Source organism: Chaetodon trifascialis, chromosome 17, assembly GCF_039877785.1.
Source record: "Chaetodon trifascialis isolate fChaTrf1 chromosome 17, fChaTrf1.hap1, whole genome shotgun sequence".
Lineage (NCBI taxonomy): Eukaryota > Metazoa > Chordata > Actinopteri > Chaetodontiformes > Chaetodontidae > Chaetodon > Chaetodon trifascialis.
The window spans coordinates 10,950,149-10,971,791 of NC_092072.1; the positions used below are offsets into that span (position 1 = coordinate 10,950,149).

A 21,643-nucleotide genomic window follows, 5' to 3' on the forward strand; every position below is an offset into this window, starting at 1 on the left:
GTACAGTAGCACAAATTAGCCGCAACCCCCCTCGACACTCACAGTAACTAAACAAGTCCTCGTCTCTTTTCCTGCGGAGTTAATGAAGGATTCATGTTACTTATAATCTGCACGCCGCTGGCCAGCACAGAGAGAAAGCTAGTCCGCTGCCAGGGCGCTGCAAAAAGTTTCTGCCGCGGCTCTAAAGTTCTGCTTAGCCTCAAGAACAAAGAGCCACGTTTCAAGACCCAAACCCATGAGTCCGCTTTCAAAATCTGCACTGATCCACTGCTCAGTAAGAAACCATAAGGGTTAATTAACTTATATGTAGCAGGCATCATATGTTTACATATAAATATATCAAAATAGAATAAAAATTGAATTTTGCATAAAAAAAATATAGTTGTTTTTTTTTTCGCGCCAAGTGTTTCCCTGGTCAGGTTTCATCCTGTAATATTCCACATTTCTGTTGTTGATAAGACCAGTAACAGTCTCTAACACATGTCCTGTGTGTATTCAGACTCGTAGATAAGATGCAAGGAAGCACAACGACCCTTGTACCCATTAATAAATCATAAGCTTTACCTTCCGTCTTGAGTCATCCTTTTTTTTATGACATACGAAAGGAGAGGGAGGGACACATTCAAGGCCTGAATACTAATAAAAAAAAGTTTGCAACCATTTTCTCAAACAACCTTGTCCGTGCATGACTTTTGTCCGCTATCTTAATTTCCCCCTCGGTTAAATATCCCACTCACCTCTTTCTTTAACGTGTCCTCACGACCAGAATTAACTCGTTTTGAAGACAAAGAACCAGCTTGCTTCAGATTAATTTACACTTATCGTTATTAACCTCTGCCCATCTTACAAAGTAGGCTAAAGCCTCAGGAGAGGCAAATTTAGATTTGAGTCTTCTGGGACGTGGCGGCTATACGTTGCTATTCTGACGAGAATGCTCCCATTATGGAATGTCATTTTAACCTTTCAGGGGCTCATTCAAGAACGCATAATTGGAGGTTGCTAAAACTGACTGAAGCTTTTGGTGAGAGGGGCTTTGATTTGCATATATAGGCCATGATGTTACATAGGCTAATGATATAATGTCCCATACACTTTGAAGTTGAGATTATTCTGGGCTCTGGGTGCTAAGCTAACCCCTCCCTTACATGTGGAGTGGTAGACTAATGAGGTGTAGGTGGCTGGTCCTGACTCAGTTTTGCTGCTTTCTCTCTTTATAATTAAGGTTAGGAATGGTGCTTTGCAAGATGATTTCTAGTCTGTGTGTATGTGTGTGTGTGTCTGTGTGTGTGTGCGCACGCTGCTGTACTCTACTGCGCTACCAAGGCTAATTTTAGAGCTAGGCTGCTAAGCTAACGATTGACTGGTTTTCCACTGGGCTTTTTCCACTCTGCCGCTCCCTGCTTTACTGCCGTATTTATAGACCAAGTTTAGCTGTGTGTGTGTGGGGGTGTGTGTGTGTGAGTGTCTACAGTCCATGCTGCGAGGATGACATTTTCCCGCGCAGGGCTTCTTCTGCTCTGTTTTTCCCCTTGGCCTCTCGGATGACCCATATGCAGGGACCCTTACCAAGAAAGGGACATGGGAGAATGTCAGCAGAGCCCTTGAGGTTGTGTGTCTCTGAGTGTGCTTGTTCAAGCGTGTGCGTGAGTGCAAATCCATGCTCACCACTGATGTTGCCTGCTTATCTGCAGTGTGCCCTGCCATTGTCTGCGTGTGTGTGTGTGTGTGCAGGCAGCATCCAGGGCCGATGACGACACACACAGCCCACGAGGACAACCGTGTTAGCCCGGTTAATCTTTTCAAAGGGACCCAGGTCTTTGATATCGTCTGAAACCTCCAATCCCCTTTAAGATTCTGATATGTGTCTCTGGTGATCTGACCACCGCACACATTAGGCTGCTTCATGTCTGCTACCAGAACGCCTCTGACGGGATCCCAACTGTATTATGGAAATCTCAGATCCACAGTCTCCTTAATTCTCTTTCTTTTCAATTTGATTTCACTCATTTCAAGCTCTAAGGGAGGGCGTTTAGCGACATTTCTACCCCTGAAACCCCATCAGTGGAGATTTCTGGGACTCAGCCCAGGTCAAACGTTCACAAAGTCTAAACACACACACCCACACACACCCCGGCTGCAGTGTTTGCTTTTCTTATCTGGCAAACATTACACATCCACCCCAAAGGCTTCTATCTATCACTCATTCTGACAGCTACATAAAAGCAGTTAAAACATGAAGGATTTGAAGTTTGCAGCAAAAAAAAAAAAAAAAAAAAATCTTGTGAAAGCAGGACTCTTGTGTCACTCCGTGTTGTGAAATCACAACTCAGCTTTCCATCACTCTGCCTGTTACTCACGTACCCTTGCATGAGTGCCGGAGTTTGTAATTGGCGACCTCTTATTCTTCAGGGATTTTTGTTCCCACTGGTGGTGGTGTTGTTGCCGTTTCCGAGGAAAAGTTATTTTTAATTCCTCCGGCGGGGGGGAGAAGGCAGGGGTGCCCGATTATTCTGATGCAACGTGGGAGTAACTCGGACAGAGGAGTGAAAAAGCAAGATTTCTGTCTACTATATGGAAGGATGCGCACCATGCATGCTCACCACCCACACTGTCTCGGGCCTATATTCTGTATTTATCTCACCGCTCATCTCCTGCAAACACACACAAACACTCACCCTCACACACAAGCCGAGCGCTCAGTCCTTGCCTGTGTTCTCAGAATGGTGTTTATGTGTGGTCCAGGCCTGTAGTTGGGCTGTTTATATCCATGGAGAAAGCCATTTGGGTGGTAGCCAGACAGTCTGCCTCTGGCTCTGTCTGCCTCTGGTAACCTAGAGGGTGTAGTGCTGCTGTTGGCAGGGAGGGGGCAGCACTGAGAAGAGCAGAGTAAAGTATAGATTCACACTGAAGCACTCAATGTTGGTCTGCTTCAAGTTTTCTAAACCATCCAAGGGCTTCATTTCAGATTGAGATGCCTACTATTTAAGTAAATGGCTCAGACTTCCAGGAATGACTGCTGCGTAAGCATTCATCTTAAAAATATTCAACAATAAGCACGAGGAAGGGTTTGTTTTATGCATTTATTTAGGCACAAGTACACACACATACACATGCATACAGTATACACATCGACACAGATAAGAATAGATAAGGGAGTAAATGAATAACTGCACACACACAATCCTGGAAATGTGGCTCTTACATAAGACTCATTTCCAGGAGTGTGTGCATGTGCCTGCGTGTCAGTGTATATGTGCACCACTGCTGTGTTTACCTCAGTGCCCTCTGGGCCCTCGTCCGTGCCCGCCAGCCCCAGCATGTGGTGCCTCTCCCTCAGGTTCAGCGAGGCCAGGTTCTCTGCTCTGCTTACATAACCCCCCAGCCCTGACCCAGTGAACCAAAGACCTCAGATGCTTAGGACGTGATTACACATGTGAGACAAATTTGGACTTTTCACATCTGGTTTTTAAGACAAGATGGCCAACGCCAGGAACGGTGCTTTGGACCTCTGCCTTTGTGCCTCCATTGTTGGATTTTGTCTGATGGTATTTTTATTGTCTGAGAGTCTCGCTTAACGAGAAGCACACTTTCACTCCTGGGATTCAAGTCCAACAGCTATTCTTGTGTCTCTCTCAAGTGCTGCTGCGACAACTGGCTTTCCCGCTGGGATGACGCACTTTTCTCTCTCCATAATGTATGATTGCTGTTCGATTAAAGCCTGCGAAGCGTCTGAGTAGAGTTGTGACTTTCTTGTCGCTGGCGATGCTGTGCAGAAATTGGACTTGCAGCACCGACTTGTCCCGCGTTCTCCTCCAAGAGCGCAGCCACTGTTTGTGGGGTTAATGGTTTTGCTGACATCAAGGAATGTCGATTGGAGACGTAATCCCTAATCCTCTCTCAGTCTCTCTCTCTGTTTCTCCCCTAGTGACTGATGAACAGTTTTGGCAGAGCTCAGCTGTCGGAGATAACGTTTCCTCGCCACTAGATTTGTCTCCCTTTCCGACCTTCCCTTAAAAAACAGCGCTCGTGCTCCCTGTGCACACATTTGCCCTAAGTCAGCACGTCCACATGTCCCCATGGCAGCTAAAAACCCTCCTGATTGACTATTTAAATAGTCCTCATTGTTTCAGTTCCAGTTAAGGGGACAAAAGAAGGGTAGCCAGAGAAAGGAGGGTTTGTAATTACGCCCCCCTCTCAGCACCACCACCACCCAAGATCCCTGTTAAAAATGACAATCCTAATAGACTCTTTCAGACCTAATTATGATTTGTCTGCGGTCGGAATGAGGTGGATGAAAAGCCGATGTAATTGGGGGATTGGGCTCAAACCCTGTTGGAGGTCTCTGAGACGGACTGAGTAGTATTTTTTTTTTTTTTTTTTTCACCGTGCGTGTGTGTTTTCTGATGCATTCAGGGTCTCCGGTATTGCAGCCACTCCCACAGTGGTCAATACTGGACCGCTCCGTCTGTTCGGTAGGCTGGCTCTGCGCGTCTCTCTTCCTTTGTCTCCTCTCTCCCTTCTCTCCAATTCCTAGACAGTCTTATTTTGGGGATCTTGAATATATTACAGGATACAGATGTGCTGTTTTTACATCTGTTTTTGTCTGATCTCTGCTCCTTGTTTTCTGCCACGCTCCTTCTTTCTGCAGCTGAAAAAAAAGTCTGTCTGTGTGCTCTTTTCTTTCTCGCCTTCACAGTCTGCTCCATCTCTCTTCCTCTTGTCAGCTTCTGCTTCATATGAAAAATTGTTGATATGGGGAACTTGCATTTATTCAGAGCCTGAACCTTACCCTGTGTAAATAGTTCACAGAAGGACAGAAGCCCTGTTAAGTTACACACACACACACACACACACACACACACACACACACACACACACACACACACACTTCCCCTACTCTATTTGAACATTTTTCACTTGTTCGCTGCACCACCAAACAAACACACACTCCTCCCCCCATTTCTGCCCCCCGTGCCCCTGTGGTCTGTTTGCCATTGGCACTCTGACCCCTGTTCAGGGCAGTAAATTACAGCCATTTAACTAATGAAGCAAGTCATTAGAAGCTGATTGGACCAGTGTGTGTGCAGCCTCGGTGTGTTTGTTTGGTCTAGGAGACGAGCCTTTGCTCCGTCGCCAAGATAAATGAGGTGTGTGTGTCTGCGTGTGTGTTTAGGTGCACATGTGAGGCTTTTTCTATCTGTTGAGTGTGTGTATGTGTGATGCGGTCGCCCAGCCTCCGAGGCCTGATCCGCTGGTTAAAAGCCAGAAAATTGTACTTTGCGACAAAGTGGCACTGCTACAACCACTTATGATTGTCTGCATCCTACTTCAGATGCCGTATGCCAAGAAACCACAGCTTAAACACACACTGGGCAAAGGGTTATGAGGCTTTCTTTAACCAGACGCAGTGTGAGAATCTGTCCTTTACCATGTGGGCCGCTATGGATTATGTGAAAGCCATATTTCAGCGTTGTGGAGCGGATACTTTCTGTCCGACAGCCCTCTTCCGGAAGTTAAAGAGAGCAGGTAGAACTCCAATATTATCTGTTCAGGGAATCTGCTGCCACGACAGGTTTTTTTTTTTTTCTCCCTCCAGCTTTCTGAGGAGATAATTAGAAACTGGCAGAGCTGCTGTGTGAAAAGTGGGATCCAAGGCACAACAAGATGTATTATTACCAGGCTCTCTTTTTAAACTGTTTGGAAAATCTTTGATAGGAGCATGAAATGTAAACTGAGCTTTTCAAAACGAATTTAATGTGACATGTGGTAACCACAGGTCCCCCGGCTCGCCAATAATAGCAATAATAGTTGGTGAGCTTTAAAAAGAGAATTAATCCACATTCAAAGACGCAGCTTACAGCCTAGAAAAGAAAGCCGGAGTAATGATTTCAATATGTTATTATTTAATGTTCTCATGACAAAAGCAGACAGTAATCCATCGAGTCAATGTCATTGAAGATATTGATTTACAGCAGTTTGTCGGTAGAGAAGCAGCAGTGCCTGCCAGTGCTCTCTTAAGGACGTTCCATTCTTATTTATTAGTTGTGCAGTGGGTGCTGTTGAAAGCAGAATGCTCCAGTATTCAGCAGTACTCTGGTCTGCATGGTACTGGTCAGCACCAGTTAAGCCTCGCACGTCCTCCGCTTTGTCATGAGGAAAGCTCAGGCTTAGTCAGGCTGTCACCAGAGTATTGAGTGTATCCTCACACACACACACACACACACACACACACACACACACACACACACACACAAGTACACATAAATGATTAGTCTTTTCCAAGTCGAGCCCCATTGTCCACTTCTTGCGTGAATGTGTTTGTGTGTGTCATGTTACAGTACACTATCCACCCATGAGCCAATGACTGCGCATATTGTCTTCAATCAAACAGCTGCTGTCCACCTGCAGACCTCGTCGGGCTAACTTCTGGCTCGTTCTATCATGTGTAAGATAAATCAGACGTGGAAGTCTTTTAGAAAATTGAAATTTTGGCACCCTTGTATTATCTCTATATTTCTCCAAAGCCACTTAATAATGCATTGAATGTGTAAAATCTATGATAAGTATTCAGCACCCTCCAAAACAAGAGCGCTAATTAAATAATTGACTTGGCTAATTCTTAATTTACTCTCTGTGCATTTTAAGCACTTAATGCAGGCTAGTTAAATTCAGCCTATTTTTCAGAGGCTTAACTTTGCTTTAATTGACATATAATCACGCATTGCTTCCCATTAATGCCCTTTAAACACTGCGGCTCCTCAGACCGTAATAAAAAGCACAGCAGTTGCTCATGCTATGCAAACGACTCATGCATTCATAAAATCAGTTGAATCCATCGTTTTTTTCAAAATGAGCGTTATTTTACTGAATTTTGCACTGTGTCCACCTTTTCTCGTCTCACACATGCATGTGTATACACAGGCCTTTGTGACTGAGTGAGGGTCTGTTACCTTCATTTATCTCTCAGCAGTAATTGGCTAATGATGAAGAATGACTTGTGTTGCCCCCTGCCCATACAGTACATCTATAGGGGAGGTCTATGTTGCCTTCACTGGCTCTGCGGAAGTAGCTCCTCTGGTTGAATCCAGTGTAAGAAAAGAGGAAAAAGGTTGAGTGTTTTATGCTGAAATGCCGTCCAGCTGTCAGTCAGAGCTTTGCAAACAGGTCTTCATTTTATACAATAAAACATAACGTCAGGCCTCATAAGGAAATGAAAATACATGCACAGATGTGGGCATATGGGGTGTGTACAGGTTGATCCAGGCTTCCCGATTGTCCTCTTGAGGTTATATATAAGGGCCTCAAAAGGGGAGCAGGCCTTTGGATAGAAGACTACCTGTGGTGAGGGGCTGCTGCAGGCTGTCGATTCAGAAGCTATCCGCACAAAGAAACACACGCTGTTCTCCCGGTCTGTTGTTTCATTTGTGGCAAAGATCAGCATATTACTGAAAAGCTTTTTAAGATGTTTCTGGAAGTGTGCTGAGGCATGATGCAGCAGTATTACACACACAAAAAAGTGTGTTTGTGCATTTCTATTTCTGTCCAAACGTATCGTGCCAGACACTTCAGCTACGCTGTACGAGCCTGCCTCGCTTTTTTATTCCTGCATCTGTATGACTGAACCAGCTGTTTGCACACTGATTTATGAGTGCAACATTATGAGATTTAATAACATAGCTTTGGGCTTTATGACCTTTTTATGAGAGTGACTGTGTGTCTGCATTCAGCTAACTGAGCTGACATTATACTCTATCCACTGCCAAACACCATTTACCTCCTTCCAGCATGTATTGAGCTAGATTTCTCAGAGATGACAATGAAAATGATGGAGTGTGACAGAAAGAGGAAAGAGGGAGATGGTTGGTTTTCTTCTCCAATAGGGGGAGAGATTGACAGTAATCCTGTTTGGAAGAGTGAAAGCGACAGATTTGGGATTAGCTCAGCAGTGACTCTTTTGGTTTCTAAAGTAACTCTTTTACAGAGTTAGATATTTGAGCACATGTACTGTATATATGTCTCAATAAAACTGTCAACATGGAGAGTCTCTGTGGAACGACTGCCCTTTACACACTCCAAGCTCTCTGGTTTTAGTTTGAACTATCAGAATATGTTGCAAATGATCCCCTATCGTCCCCCCTGTCTGCACCGTCTATAGCCGCTGTTATTGCTAGAACCACCACGTGCTACTGATGTCTTTCTGTGGCAAACTGTGTTACAAGGAACAGACACATTTGCAGGACAAGCGCCAGAAACAAAGGTGAAGGTCGGTAGATAAATGGTAATTTATAAACACAAGAGCTTCAGATACAGAATAAAGGAAAACTGTCATCGCCTCTCAAATCGCTTCAAAATGCGCATGTCCTTGATTGCGTGCATTTTTAGTGTGTGTGTGTGTGTGTGTGTGTGTGTGTGTGTGCGCGTGCGCGTGCATGCGTGTGTGTGTGAATGTAACAATGCAGCCGCAATGTGCAGAGCAGTTTACAAAGCATCAATAGGCCACCAGCTGAGAAAATAACAGATGAAAAAACCAGCAGCACAATCACTATTATTCACAAGCACTTGAGCAACTTCTATTTTTACATTAATATTTCACCACTTACACATTGATGTTGATTCATCTGTAATGTCAGCGATTAGAATGAAAAGACAGTTTTTCCACACATGGAAACAGCTGGGGAATATCAAATAGCATCTCGGACTTTATTAATGGTACCTCTGCGCTTTTCACCGCCTTTTTCTTATTTCAAAATTGTCACTTTCCCTTTCTCTCCTCCTTTCTCTCACTCCTCCCTCCACCCCACCTCTTTATTATTCATCTCCCCCTCTCTGTGCCCCCTTCTGCTCCTTTTCCTCCACCTCGCTGCACTCAGGTTCATCGGCCCTGCCCAGCAACATGGCCTACTTCGGAAGCTCCCAGGAGGAGGAGGACCTGGAGGAGGAGGAAGACGAGGAGGAGGAGGAGGTGAGGAACGGAGGTGGGGTCCACTCTCACGGTGGGGGAAGCAGCAGCCAAGCCTCGGCGTCCTCCTCCTGCCAGTCGACACCCCGCAAGGGCAAGCTCCCCGCCAGGCAGCCGCTCAACGGGCATGGTAAGGACAGGACGGAGCTGGAAATAACGTCTCCCAGTTTATAGAGGCAACTGTTCCGTGTTACAACTCCTCCTACATATTCCCAGAGCTTGATGGGAAATGTAGTCATTCATGAGTAGGAGTAGTTTTGTGAGAGTCCTGCCTGTGTTTACTGTCTGAGGAGACGAGGAGGAGAAGTTCAGAAAGAGAAGAGGTGCAGGATGAAAGTGAGTGAAGAGGAGGGAAAGATGGGACACTCCGAGGGAGAGAGAATGATGGCGGGGGAGGTGAGGGCAAAGGAAGAGGAAGGGGAGTCAAGGATGATGCACCAGTAGAGTAACGAGAGATGAATGGAAAGATCCATTTTGGAAAAGGATTCGGAGACGGTGAAAGATGGGGAGATGCAGCAGCAGGAAGAAAGAAACTTTAGCCAATCACGAGCACAGAATGAGTGACGGGACAGAGGACGTGTGTGTCTGTGTGTGTGTTTGTGTGTGAACATGAGCAATTTCCTAAGTTTGTGCTCTTGTTTTCCTCTGCAGCGACTGTGTAAGTCACATGGGAGAGCAGAGCAGCACATCGACTCTTTCCACCCCAATTAACACTTAGCTTACTAAGCCCTAACAAGGTGTTTATGCACGCACTGCAACAGCTGGCCGGGGCCCTCCACACACACACACACACACACACACACACACACACACACACACACACACACACACACACACACACACACACACACACAGCAGTGACAGCATACGCACACCCCTGGGGGCAAATAGACATTTGGATGAATGCACATACACACACTTGCTTGCATGCAATTGAGCCCAGCCCCAGCAAGGACGACAATTAAAAACAAGTGTGCCACAAAAGTCTTATCAGGTGTGTGTGTGTGTGTGTGTGTGTGTGTGTGTGTGTGTGTGTGTGTGTGTGTGTGTGTGTGTGTGTGTGTGTGTGTAACCCAGAAAAAGAATGTGGTTGTAGAAAGTCTTTGAAATAAATAATCTTTTCAGTAAGAACATTGTGGATAAAAATAGCTAAAATGGAGATTGGTGGCACATTTGTGTTTCCTTCGTTTTAGTTTTGATCTGCATTTTTTCAGAGGAGGTGTTTTAAGCTGCAGGCCCTCCCTCTGCCTCCCCTCCCTGGCACACTGGCAGACTTCGGAGACACACAATCCTTCCGGCCAGGCGTTTCCCCACGAAACAAGGGCTGGATTTCATAGTTCCTCCTTTTTGCCCTCCCCGTGTCTCTCCCTCCCTCCTTAGTCTGTAGAATTGCCGCCAGAAAGGTTCAAAAGGTGAACGCTTTGCTCAGCTCTTTCCTCTGTCATCCTCTCAAGTGGAATGTGGAGGAGGAGAGAGACAGGAGAGAGAGACTGTGGGATTAAGAGAGAACGAGGGAGAGAGGTCCATAGATTTGCTCGCACTGAACTCTCGGAGAACTGTGCACTGCCTTTGTAGAGTTCACTGACAGCATCTACAGCCCCAACACACACGCGCACACCAACTTTTCTCTCGTTGTTTCGATAACATCCGTGGCTGCAACCTGAAACATGAACTGCACATATCTGTTTAGGGAGCACAGACGGTAGGAAAGTGAAACCTGTTTGAACGAATCCAGGCTTGTTGTGTGCACGAGGACGGCTTAGCCTCCTTACTTATCGCATATAAAAACAGTGTTTGCAGAGCAGCTGGGCGCCTTCGCTGTGATATGCTAAATAAATAGATAAGAGGGAAATAGGCAGATATACTTAGCAGGGGAGAATAGAGACGAGGGGGTTAAGGACAACCAAACGGACGTTTACATGCGTAGGTGTGCACACACAGTCAAGACTGGGTCATTGCTCCAGTGTTGAGGCAGTGTTTATGTTGTGCTGGCTATCAGACGGGCACACACACACACACACACACACACACACACACACACACACACACACACACACACACACACACACACACACACAGAGGCAAACACACACACTCCTGTGTACATTTTGCAATATTAAGATAGGTGTCAAACGTGACACTTTTATATGCAGCTTGGGCCGCTCTCCAGCAGGAGCAGGGTTATATGGGCTCTCAGGGTGGAGGAGAGGAAGGGGTGGGCTTGGGGGGGGGGGGGCAGAATTGGTGAAAGCGAGAGAAACATTTTGCTCTGGGAGGTAAAGAGAGGCAGGAAAGGCCCTACATTGTAGGCCATTCATCAGCGCTGGGTCTCTCCGCTTCGCTCTCCCGCTCGGCCTTGTGCCATGTTGACATAGCTAAATTAAACAGCTTTTATTGGGCTCAGTTTCTTGCTTAGCTCACTTCTCAAAATGTCAGGATTCCTCTTTTTTTTTTTTTTATTTGAACTAGGAGCCCAAGATCCCTGCAGACGCTCAACACACACACACACACACACTTTTGCATACAGAAACATGCACGAAGCTCAAAAATGTACATGCATGCTGTCTCAACAACAGAGTGTACTGTATATGCTGTGCGTTGTGTGTGTACTGTAAATGCTGTGTGTGTGTGTGTACTGTAAATGCTGTGTGTGTGTGTGCGCTGTGGCCTCTTGCCATTCTTTCCGTACAGTCTGTTGCCTGTTAATATTAAGACGCCGTGAAACTTTAAATTGAGCCTCATAAAGGCTGAAGAGAGAGCTATTGAATGTGTATGTTAATTGCCTCGCTCCCGTTCGACTCGTTTAGCATCACCCCCGGGGGCTGATGTAGTCTACGTCCATTTTGAACAGGTTCATTGACATGTAGTATAAAGACGTTTTCATGCACGCCTTAAATCTATGCATATTTTACTGATTGGGGGCTATATGTCAGCCAAAAGCCTGTCACTCCAATGTTTGTGCGGGCTTTTCCACTTGGTCGTTGTGGTTTGGTTCCAGGGGTTTATAAGCCCATTCTGCACTATGGGGGAGGACTATTGAGACTTGTGCCCATATATTGGCATTGGCATATGTAGACGGTAGCCTGAAAAAGCATAGTATATGTCCTAATAAGGTTATTTATTCCTTGCTACCTTATAGGAGCTTTCCACGCTGTCTTGTTTTCTTTACTGTGGTTTAATTTGTTATTCTGTTATTTTACTGCTGTAGTTTTGACTTTTTCTGCGCATTAGGAATTTATACTAGCTTGCATTAAATTATAGAAAATGTGTATACATACCGATCTCAACAGAGAATTGTGCAAAGCTTTACTGCAGAGTTTGTACTGATGCTGCATTCCTATCAGGGCCCGAAAACTAGACCCTGTAGTGTCTTCATGATGTTCAGGAAAGTGCATGAGAGCATGTCTGTTTAATGTACTTGAAGCACATAAATAAGTAAAATCAGTTAGCTTCACCAGTGGTCAGTCATATTGCTACCTTATTTAGCTCTATTAAAAATGTTAATGGAAAAACTGCAACATCCCTCATCCTCCATATTGACTGAGAGTGGCAGAAGCAGCACACCTGACTCCTGTGTTTCCTCCTCTCCAGTGTTCAACAGCCACGGTAAAGCAGGGACCAGGGAGAGCCCGAGGCCCAAGGCGGGAGCTCACGGCAGGGATGCACCTGCCCCGCCACTGCCACCTCCTCCGCCTCCACCTCCGCCCCTCCTGAGGGAGCGCAGCGAGCGGGCGGAGGCGCGGGAGCACGCGAGGGAGCAGCAGGCCTTGGCCAACAGTCGAGGCTCAGCCAACGGGCTGCCACCGAGGAGAGCTGCTGAGGAGCTGCGCAAACAGGTAGCGTACGGCCACGAGCGCCCAGTGCTGGAATATCAATGAGATGACAAAGCTGCAAGATGCTAAATAGCACGCAGGGAGGAAAGGGACAAAAGCGCTCCTATAGCTGCCCCGGCAGACCTTGGGAAATGTGAGTGCAGCGTGCAGGAGGTTTCTCCTACAGGAAGCCTGTGTGGCCGGTGAATGGTTTGCACAGCTCTGTAATGACCGGAGCTGTCATGGAACATTCAGTATTAACAGGCTCGAGGTGACGCATGCTTGTTTGGCTTTTATGCCCATTTCAAACACTTTCTTTTCATTTACCCATCTGCCGCATCCTCTTTTTATCCTCCTCACAGCGATTTCTCTTAACTACTCCTGAGCCTCTCTTGTCTCCCTCCTATACTTTCTCTTTATTGCTGGCTTGCTTCTTTGCCTTCTCCGCGCTCTTCCTTTCCCTCTCTTCTCGCAGCTCCTATCTTCTCATCTCTTCGCATTTTAACTCCTCTCTCCTCCTCCATCCATTGTGTCTGGGAGAGTAATGATTGTGTTTTGGCCTGCCCTGACTGCAGCTATATTTAGAAGTGCTGGCTAGGGGCTGTGAAAGCCTCCCTCCCTCCTCTGTGGCACTAAGCAGGTTTTAAGGAACCCCACACAGTGAAAGAAGAGGAGGACAAGGAGGAGATGGGGTGGAGGTGGCCTTCGTCGGAAAACTGGCGTTGTTATGTTCCTATCAGCTGGTCAGGAGCTTGCTGAGGCTTCCTTTCTTCTTTTCCATTTCCTTCCCTGCCTTTTCCTTCCTGTTGAATGCCAACCTCTGTCCAGTGTAGTAGTAGTAGTAGAAGTTGTTGTTGTTGTTGTTGTTGTTGTTGTTGTTGTTGTTGTTGTTGTAGCAGCGTTCTGCAGCCGATGCAGACTCGGGCATATGCTTCAGGTTTTTTAAGTGGCTGGAATTGTCCGGTAAAACCAACAATGAATCTCAATGAGAGCGAGCGCCTGCCAAGACAAACTTGAGCCTCACTTACTCGCTCGTCTTTGTTGTACGGCTCTTCCTCTGCTCTCTTTCTCCTTCTCTTTCAGTCCACTGTTGGCACCCTGCTTGATTCCTTTTGACTCCTCTCATAATGTGTATTTTGTTTTTCCTCTCATTCCACCTTCCTCTTATTATATCGCCGTCTCTCTCTGCCTCTTTTCTCTCCTTTTCTCTTCATGCTCTCTCTCTTCTCTCTCTCTCTCTTGCTGCTCCTGTGTCAAACAGACGGATCTTGCCCTTGACAACATGGCTCCAATCATTTGGAAGGATTAGTGCTTTTTTTTCCCCCTTTCCTCGCTCTCCCTTCAATTAGCACGAACAGTATGTGTGTTAACCGTGTGTGTTCAAGACACACACACATTTATACCCACAGCTGACTGTGAAAATACAGGCTAAGCCATATAAAAGGTTAAGTGATTATGTAGCCGTAAAACGAACCAGGGGTTGTGTGTGTAAAACCGGAGGGTAAAGGCATTATCATAACTCAATTCACCCTGATTCTGTACTCCCAAATTTAATAGCGGCTGATATCAACAAAATACATGCGCCGCGACTGGACCTTTTTATAAAACAATACGATTCTATCTGTTTTAATTAAATAACAAAAAGTGGGGATGTCAGCGAAGCAGACGCACACAGCAGCGAGCGCAGGTGGGGCCAAACCATTTAGCCGACTCGGCATCATTTGAAAAGGACTCGGCACTTTTCTTGTTTAGCTGCTTGTCCTCCGCCGTCCTCAATTAGCCTCCTCCATAACACAACAGCATGTTAAAGATAACAAACCAGTGAGAAATGTAAGATTTGTTGCTTGTCTTCTTGAGGCAAGCCTCTTCTGAGCGGCTACTGTGTGCAGATCTCTGCTTTAGAGAAGGGGCTTTTGCGTTGTGTGTGTTATTAGTGCCAGCCTGTCTTGACCTTTCTCTAGCTGCTTAAAAGTCAACCTGCCCAGGGCCGCATCGCATCGCGGCCTAATAAGACAGCAGAGGGGAAAGAAGGCTTAAGCCGGATTTATGCCTTGCCGTCAAGGTGTTCCGGCAGTCGCGCCATAAATGACTGTGGCGTAGGAATTGATTTATAGTTCAGCACAGGATTTAACCCGTTGATTGTCATCGCGTCTCCACAGCACTTGATGGATGCGTGTCGCGCGTTACCGAGCTGTGACACGCATGCATTATATGCCCAAATTTATGTGTTTACATTATTTCGCCCTCCTGGCGTTACAGCTCACGGTGAGAGGAAGCTTTGCACTGGAGATGGCTTCACAAACAGAAGCGTTACCGAGCTTTTCTTCACCTGAACAATCGACCAGCATGTTGGAGAAAACCGAAAATATCAAAGCTGACCAATCACACTTTTGTTATTCACTACGGACGTGAGTGAATGTGTCCGGCGAACAGAACAATGCTGCGCGTCGGCCTGCATGCACAACCTTCTTCTCCATCTCCATTGTTTTGTCAGTGGGCATTGCAAGGGTTAAACTTTCTGCTGTCTTCTTCTATCCCCTGGCTGGCCTTCTCTCGCCGTCTGTCTCTCCTCTCTCTCTCTCTCTCTCTCTCTCTCTCTCTCTCTCTCTCTCTCTCTCTCTCTCTCTCTCTCTCTTCCCTCTCTCTTTCTCAGGGCCGGCTCCTGCAGATGTTGCCTGTTAAAAATCTTCCTGCCAGGCCTCAGCTGGGCTATAGCAACACATGATGTCATCTAGACCCACCTCCCTCTCCCTCCCCTTCCCCGCTCACATGCGACTGAAATCCACTCCAGAACTGCCTGCCTGTGTGTGTGTGTGTGTGTGTGTGTGTGTGTGTGTGTGTGTGTGTGTGTGTGTGTGTGTGTGTGTGTGTGTGTGTGTGTGTGTGTGTGTGTGTGTGTGTTCTATTTTTTCCCTTTGGCTTCAGCGTCCTTCTTGTTCTGTTCCTCGTCCTCCTCATTTCTGTCTGAATTGTCTCTGCCAGTGTCTGGTGAATGGATTTTCTTGTCCTTCTTACCTGTTTCTTTCTCTCTTCTCTTCTCCGTCCCTCCCCAGCAAAGTCCCTAGCTCTCTTCTCTCTTTTCTCCTCTCATCATCACTCTCTTGCCATCCTCCTTTTCCACCAGACCAAATAATTAGAGAGAGACAAGTGAGGGAGACTTGCTGAGCTGCCCCTGAGGAGAGCCGGCCCGCTGAGCCCCCCTGTGGCAGGAGGCGGTCATGACAGCGTGTCTCAACGCTTTGTCAGCAAACTGCGGCTGGACAAATATAGAAGCTATCTGTGCAACTGCTGCTCTAGCAGTCTGTTACTATTTCAGCACTAAAAATGTCATATTGATGCTTCATGAGCTGCGAATGAAAAGGTCAAATAAGTCCATTTAAACTCGTTTCAGATTACTAATTAATTCTGAAGTAACAACAGCAGCAACTTTTTTTGAGGAGCCCATAATGTGACATATATGCAAACCGTAGTGCTCTTAAGGCGTCCTTTATCCACTCATATTGTTGCTTAATTCTCTTTCATCCCTCTCCTCACTCCCTCTCAACACCCCTTCTTTCCTCCCTCTCTCCTTGTCACCTTGTGTTTTTCCATTGTGAGGAGGAGTGTGTGTGTGTGTGTGTGTGTGTGTGTGTGTGTGTGTGTGTGTGTGTGTGTGTGTGTGTGTGTGTGTGTGTGTGTGTGTGTGTGTGTGTGTGTGTGTGTGTGTGTGTGTGTGTGTGTGTGTGTGTGTTGGGGGGAATGATTGACGGAGGCAGGGTTAGGTTTCAGTCCCCCCTTATCTTTTAATGGCCCGGTCTTTGTGTCAGTGCACCCCCCCTCCCCGCCACCTGAGACAAACAATACAATACATGCACACACGCGCACACACACACACACAAGTGTGACACGAGAGCCCTTCAAAGGCAAACCTGTCAATGGGCCGGCTGTCAGCTCCCTCCTGTGGCGCCCCGACTGTGATTGATAACTCCATCGCTCCCATCCCTCCTCCTTTCTTTCTTCTGTGCTTCGCGTCCAGCTGGGTCGAACAGAAAGACCCAGATACTGTAGATAAATGGCTTCAAAATTGGATTACAGATGCAAATTTTTAGGTTTTCTAAAGACAATCAAGCTGCCTTATATACAATGTGTCTACCCCTGCATGCATAGTAGATATTTGAGAACAGAAACATAAAGAAAAGCATATTTGCCACACCTCCTCCAGCTCAGTCCCTTCAGATATTGGCAATCCAATAATCAAAAAATTCTTTAACTTTACAGAGCTCCGAAGGGCCTTCTCTCACACACACATTCACACACACAGATCAATCAGAGAGAGGGGAGAGAGGAAGAAAAGGAAAAGGGAATGAGAAACTCGTGGCAGCGCTGAAAGTGGGCCATGAAAACAACACAGAGATGAGGAGGGAGTGGATATTCTTAGAAATGCATACAGGCGAAATATAAGTGGAATGTGGGGAGTGAAGTGATTGAGTGAAAGGCAGAAATAGCTCGACAGACTCCCATGCACGCTTTAATTTCACACAATGGATTTGTGCACGTAGTGACGCGGCTGTGAGGCTCTTTGTACCGAGGGAGAGGGTGACCATGATCCTTCCCACAGCTGCAGCCAGCGAGCCAGCCGTGGAACCAGACACCGCTGTACCAACCCTCTGATCTACAGCTGGGGGCCTCAAAGGCTTCACACACAGTCATGTGTACATATGCGCTCCTTTTCTCTGCCTCTCTCTCTCACACACACTCACGCAAAACACACAAGCAAGACCTTTATTCACAGCACAAAAATTGAATTATAGCATTTAAGGGAACCCGTGGCAAATAAAAGGCTGTTTTTATGTGCACAGGATGGGATTTTATTCCGTTCCAGTGACCCCACCTCCTACCTCATACTGTCCAGCCATCTGCTAGCAGAAACCGTGGAGCCATCCCTGCTTTCCCTCTCATGTGTCCCATCTCTTTTTTTCTCCTACCCGCTCTAAGCTGTTGTTTATCTCTGGATGTAGTGGTTTTGGTTTTGGTTTGCACATATCCTTTTCTAAATCTCAGCCTTTGTGTTGACAGCAGTTTGAGCTGCAGTTTACAAAAGTGTCCTGCATTTGAAAGTATAGTAATCAAGACGGTTGATTGGTTCTCTAATGAATAGCGTAGGTTTCCACAAATAGCTTTGGTCTGACCAGCCAAAAGCTCTACTGCAGTGCTCGCGTCTGAATATTTGTCCTCTTCATCGTGGAGGGAGGGTGCGCCCGTGCCCCTCGTGTGTATTCTACTTTCTGATTCTCAACAACATTTTGGTGTTTTCAACTTGTATAACATTCAACGATCTGATCAAATAGGATTCTTTAAGATTTATGCGTTATCAGCATAAAGTATTCACCTTTCCCCTCCAGCAAAGTTCCCTGTATTCCAAGATATTTCCCTGTTACTTCAAATGCATGATTGATCCACAGCATCGTGATGAGATTCTGTATCCAAATCATCTAATGTGTACCATCCCTCTCCCACTTTTTCTGTTGATCTCAGGTCTCTAAAGTGAACGGGCTGACGCGGGCAGGCTCGGCACAAGCTGTTGGTGGTGCCAAAAAGAGCCGCGACTTCCGACTGCCGTCCAAAACTGTGAAGAAGTACACAGCCACCGTGTCCAAGGGCCACGTCACCTACACCAAAGCCAAACAGAAAGAACTGGGCAAGAAAACCAAACTCAGCAGCAGCAACAAACACAACAGCGCCGCCTCGGCACCATCGTCAGCGAACAATCACAATCAGCACAGCCAGCCAGCAGCCAGCAATGGGCTGGCCAACTCAGGAAAAGCAGCGGCACCAGCCCACCACAGCAATGCAAAAACCCGCAAACAGGTGCTACTATCCAATGGGCTGCACAATGTGGCTGCTGGCGCCCGCCTCAACGGCAGGCTAAACGGACAGCGGCACAACACCCTGGTGAAGGAGGACGGACAGAGACAGTGCCAGCGCCAGCAGGGCCAGGGGGAGTGTCCGGGTCGAGAGGGACTGCGTAACTCCAAGCGGCGTCTGGAGGTGCTGCTCAACTCGGTTGGGACAGGGGTCGTTGAGCAGAAAGCCAAAACCGCTGGCAATGAGGCCAAGAAGGCCAAGCTTCAACCCACGCCTCTGGAGACACGCAGCAGCAGCAAGAAGGTGGCCAATCAAGAGAAAGCTGCCACACAAACCACCACCACCCCTACCACTCCAGTTTCTAATGGACATGAATCAGAAACACCGCCCTCACCTAAACAGACTCCACCTGCCACCCCACTTCCACCTCCCACTCCCCCTCCTCAACAGACTCCCTCTACACCAGCAGCCAATGCGGAGCCGGTGAACCAGCGACCCAAGCGGGCATCGGCTGGCAAGCTGATGTTGATTCGACAAGCACAGCAGCAGCAGAGCAGGTCTCATAGTCGGAGCTCCTCCTCTTCCTCCCCTTCATCAGGCCAGAATCACCCACAGAACCCCAGTCGTGCCAGCACTACCTCAGACCTCCAACAGACCTCTGTGTCCTCCTCCACCACCTCCTCTGTGCTTAGTTCCACCAACAACCCCGGACAGCTCAAACCAGCAGCACTGCGGCCTGCTGACCGTGACAAGGAGTGGGAGCGCGAGAAAGAGATGACACGCCAGAAGGAACGCGAGCAGGAGAAGGAGTGGGAGCGCCATCGGAGCAGGCCAGAGGGCTGGGCGGCGCTGGGTGAAGCCCCTGTCTTCCGGCCAATGCCGCGGGAGTTCCTGGACCCCCTGGTGTACTTGGATGCAGTGAGGGAACAGGCCGAGGCGGCTGGCATGTGCCGTGTGCTCCCGCCACCGGACTGGCGGCCGGAGTGCAAGCTGAGCGAGGAGATGCGTTTTGTTACACAGGTGCAGAGGGTCCACATGCTGGGCCGGCGCTGGGGCCCCAACGTGCAGCGGCTGGCCTGCATCCGCAAGCACCTCAAATCTCAGGGCATTACCATGGATGAGCCACCTGTCATTGGTAAGTGAGCCAGCACACACAAACATACACATATATGTGGATGTACACGAGGAAAATGAAGCCAAACTCAGACGACTGGAGTTTTCTCAGGTTGCATCATGCACGCAAGGAGAAACCTCAGAGATCTCTCAATCTCAAACATGCTCGTGCTACAAGGTTTGAAAATTATGGCGCATCACCCACTACAGGATATTAGTCATATTGTCATGCCAGAGGGAGCAATGCACCACCTCACGTGATCTCTCTCACGTGGTCTCTTGAGGAAGCAGATGCGAACAAAATGGAGACTGACGTGCTGCAACAGCTTGCTGTAGTAATGCTTTGCAGTGCAGGGGTGTCTATTCTCAGCGAGAACTGGAGGTGAGATTTTAACTGGCAGTTTCAGTAACTGTCAACAGTAGCATGCCAGCTAACGTAAGCCTCAAGGGCTAGAATATTGACTGTTGCTTGGCAACACCGTCAGCTGCTCCAGGGCTAATGACTTGTCTCTCTCATTGGCTGTTGCGGTCCTGTTTGGAAAGTACTTGTAATCATCCAGACTTGAACTCCTCAATATCAAACATGTTTGCAGTTGTTAGGCCGGCCCTGATGAGTCTGCGAGCAGTTTGGGAGGCTTACAGCTGGATCTGTAAGCCCCTCACATCACCAGATAATCTGCGTGAACGTCTGTACCGACCAAGGCACTGATTGTCCTGCTGTCTGGAGGGGTGAATAAGGGATAAATCGGCCCAAAACTCCTGTAGTCTGAGCCTGGCCTTAGTGAACAATTGATTGAATTAACTAAGAATAAGCCACAGGTTTCTTCCTGCAGACTGCCACAGAGGACCAGAGCTATCAATTTTACAGGAGTCAATGAAATCCAGACACCCCTTTCCAAACCGAGGCCTCCTCCAGCCCTGTCTACACTCGGGGTTGTTTTTCTTTCACAGGAAAGTGATAAACTAGATACAGTACATCAAAGAAAGATAATGCACAAGTAGTGCTGTTTTCATTCTCGGTATCCTGCGGTCTTGAAACCGTGTTCTTGCCACTCATGCTGGGCTTTATAAAGCCGCGACAAAAGCAGCCAGCCAGCGAGCAAGCATCACAAATATTGCTCTTTCCATTGGTATCAGTGGTGCTCCGAAAGCTTCAGTTGCATTCCACTCGATTTTATCTTCCTGTTTATGGACAACTATAACAATGAGGAACAACCTGACTGCGGTCCTGACGGGCCACAAAAACAGTATTTCCCCCTGATTGTCCCGTCACCTTCCGTTTCTCACAATGACATCAGCATTTTATGACCCTTTTAATAGCCCCCCGTTTGCACGTGTATGCACTCCTTGCATGCACTTATGTGACTGTTGAATATTATTTTTATTTTTGCACTGATTCGTGTTGTTCATGCGCTGTGCTGTGTTTGCTGCTTTTGCATGCAGCTGCATTCAGATCAAACCAGTGTGAGTACAGTCAGCATGCGACTGTTAGCCAGAGAGACCTGGCAGCCGGCGAGCCACAGTGGAGCGGCTTCAGCCAGCCAGGATACCCTGTTTCCAAATGACTTCCTTTACTGTGCCCAGCAGATCAGTTCTACATTAGCCGAATTTGTATCAGTGTTTGGCACAATGCTGGTTCAGATCATTTCGAAAGGTGATAGCTCAATTGGCCGTTTCAAATAAAATGAACTGGCCTGAACGAAATGGCATGTTTAGCCAAAGGAGCAGATGCTCCAAGTTGGCAGTCTTCTTGATTTGATTTGATTTTCTGTGTTTTATTTCTTAAAACCTGAGTTTAGACAAGTGAAAATGGACAACATCTCCGTGCACACAGAGCATTCCAGGGTGCATAACGTTTCTGTTATTGAAGATGACAAATGTTTCCTTCGACCGGTTTTGATGTAGAGTCCTATTG

The 21,643-nt window shown here is 47.2% G+C and overlaps 1 protein-coding gene across 1 annotated transcript in view; it reads left to right on the forward strand.

Moving 5' to 3' along the window:
- The window catches only part of jarid2b (jumonji and AT-rich interaction domain containing 2b), a 102,656-nt gene that overhangs the window by 73,803 nt on the left and 7,210 nt on the right, over positions 1-21,643 (forward strand). The window contains exons 5-7 of the mRNA XM_070984140.1: positions 8,871-9,089; positions 12,551-12,795; positions 18,286-19,750. Of these exons, the coding sequence (XP_070840241.1) occupies positions 8,871-9,089; positions 12,551-12,795; positions 18,286-19,750 (1,929 nt within the window). The remainder of the gene's footprint in view (positions 1-8,870; positions 9,090-12,550; positions 12,796-18,285; positions 19,751-21,643) is intronic.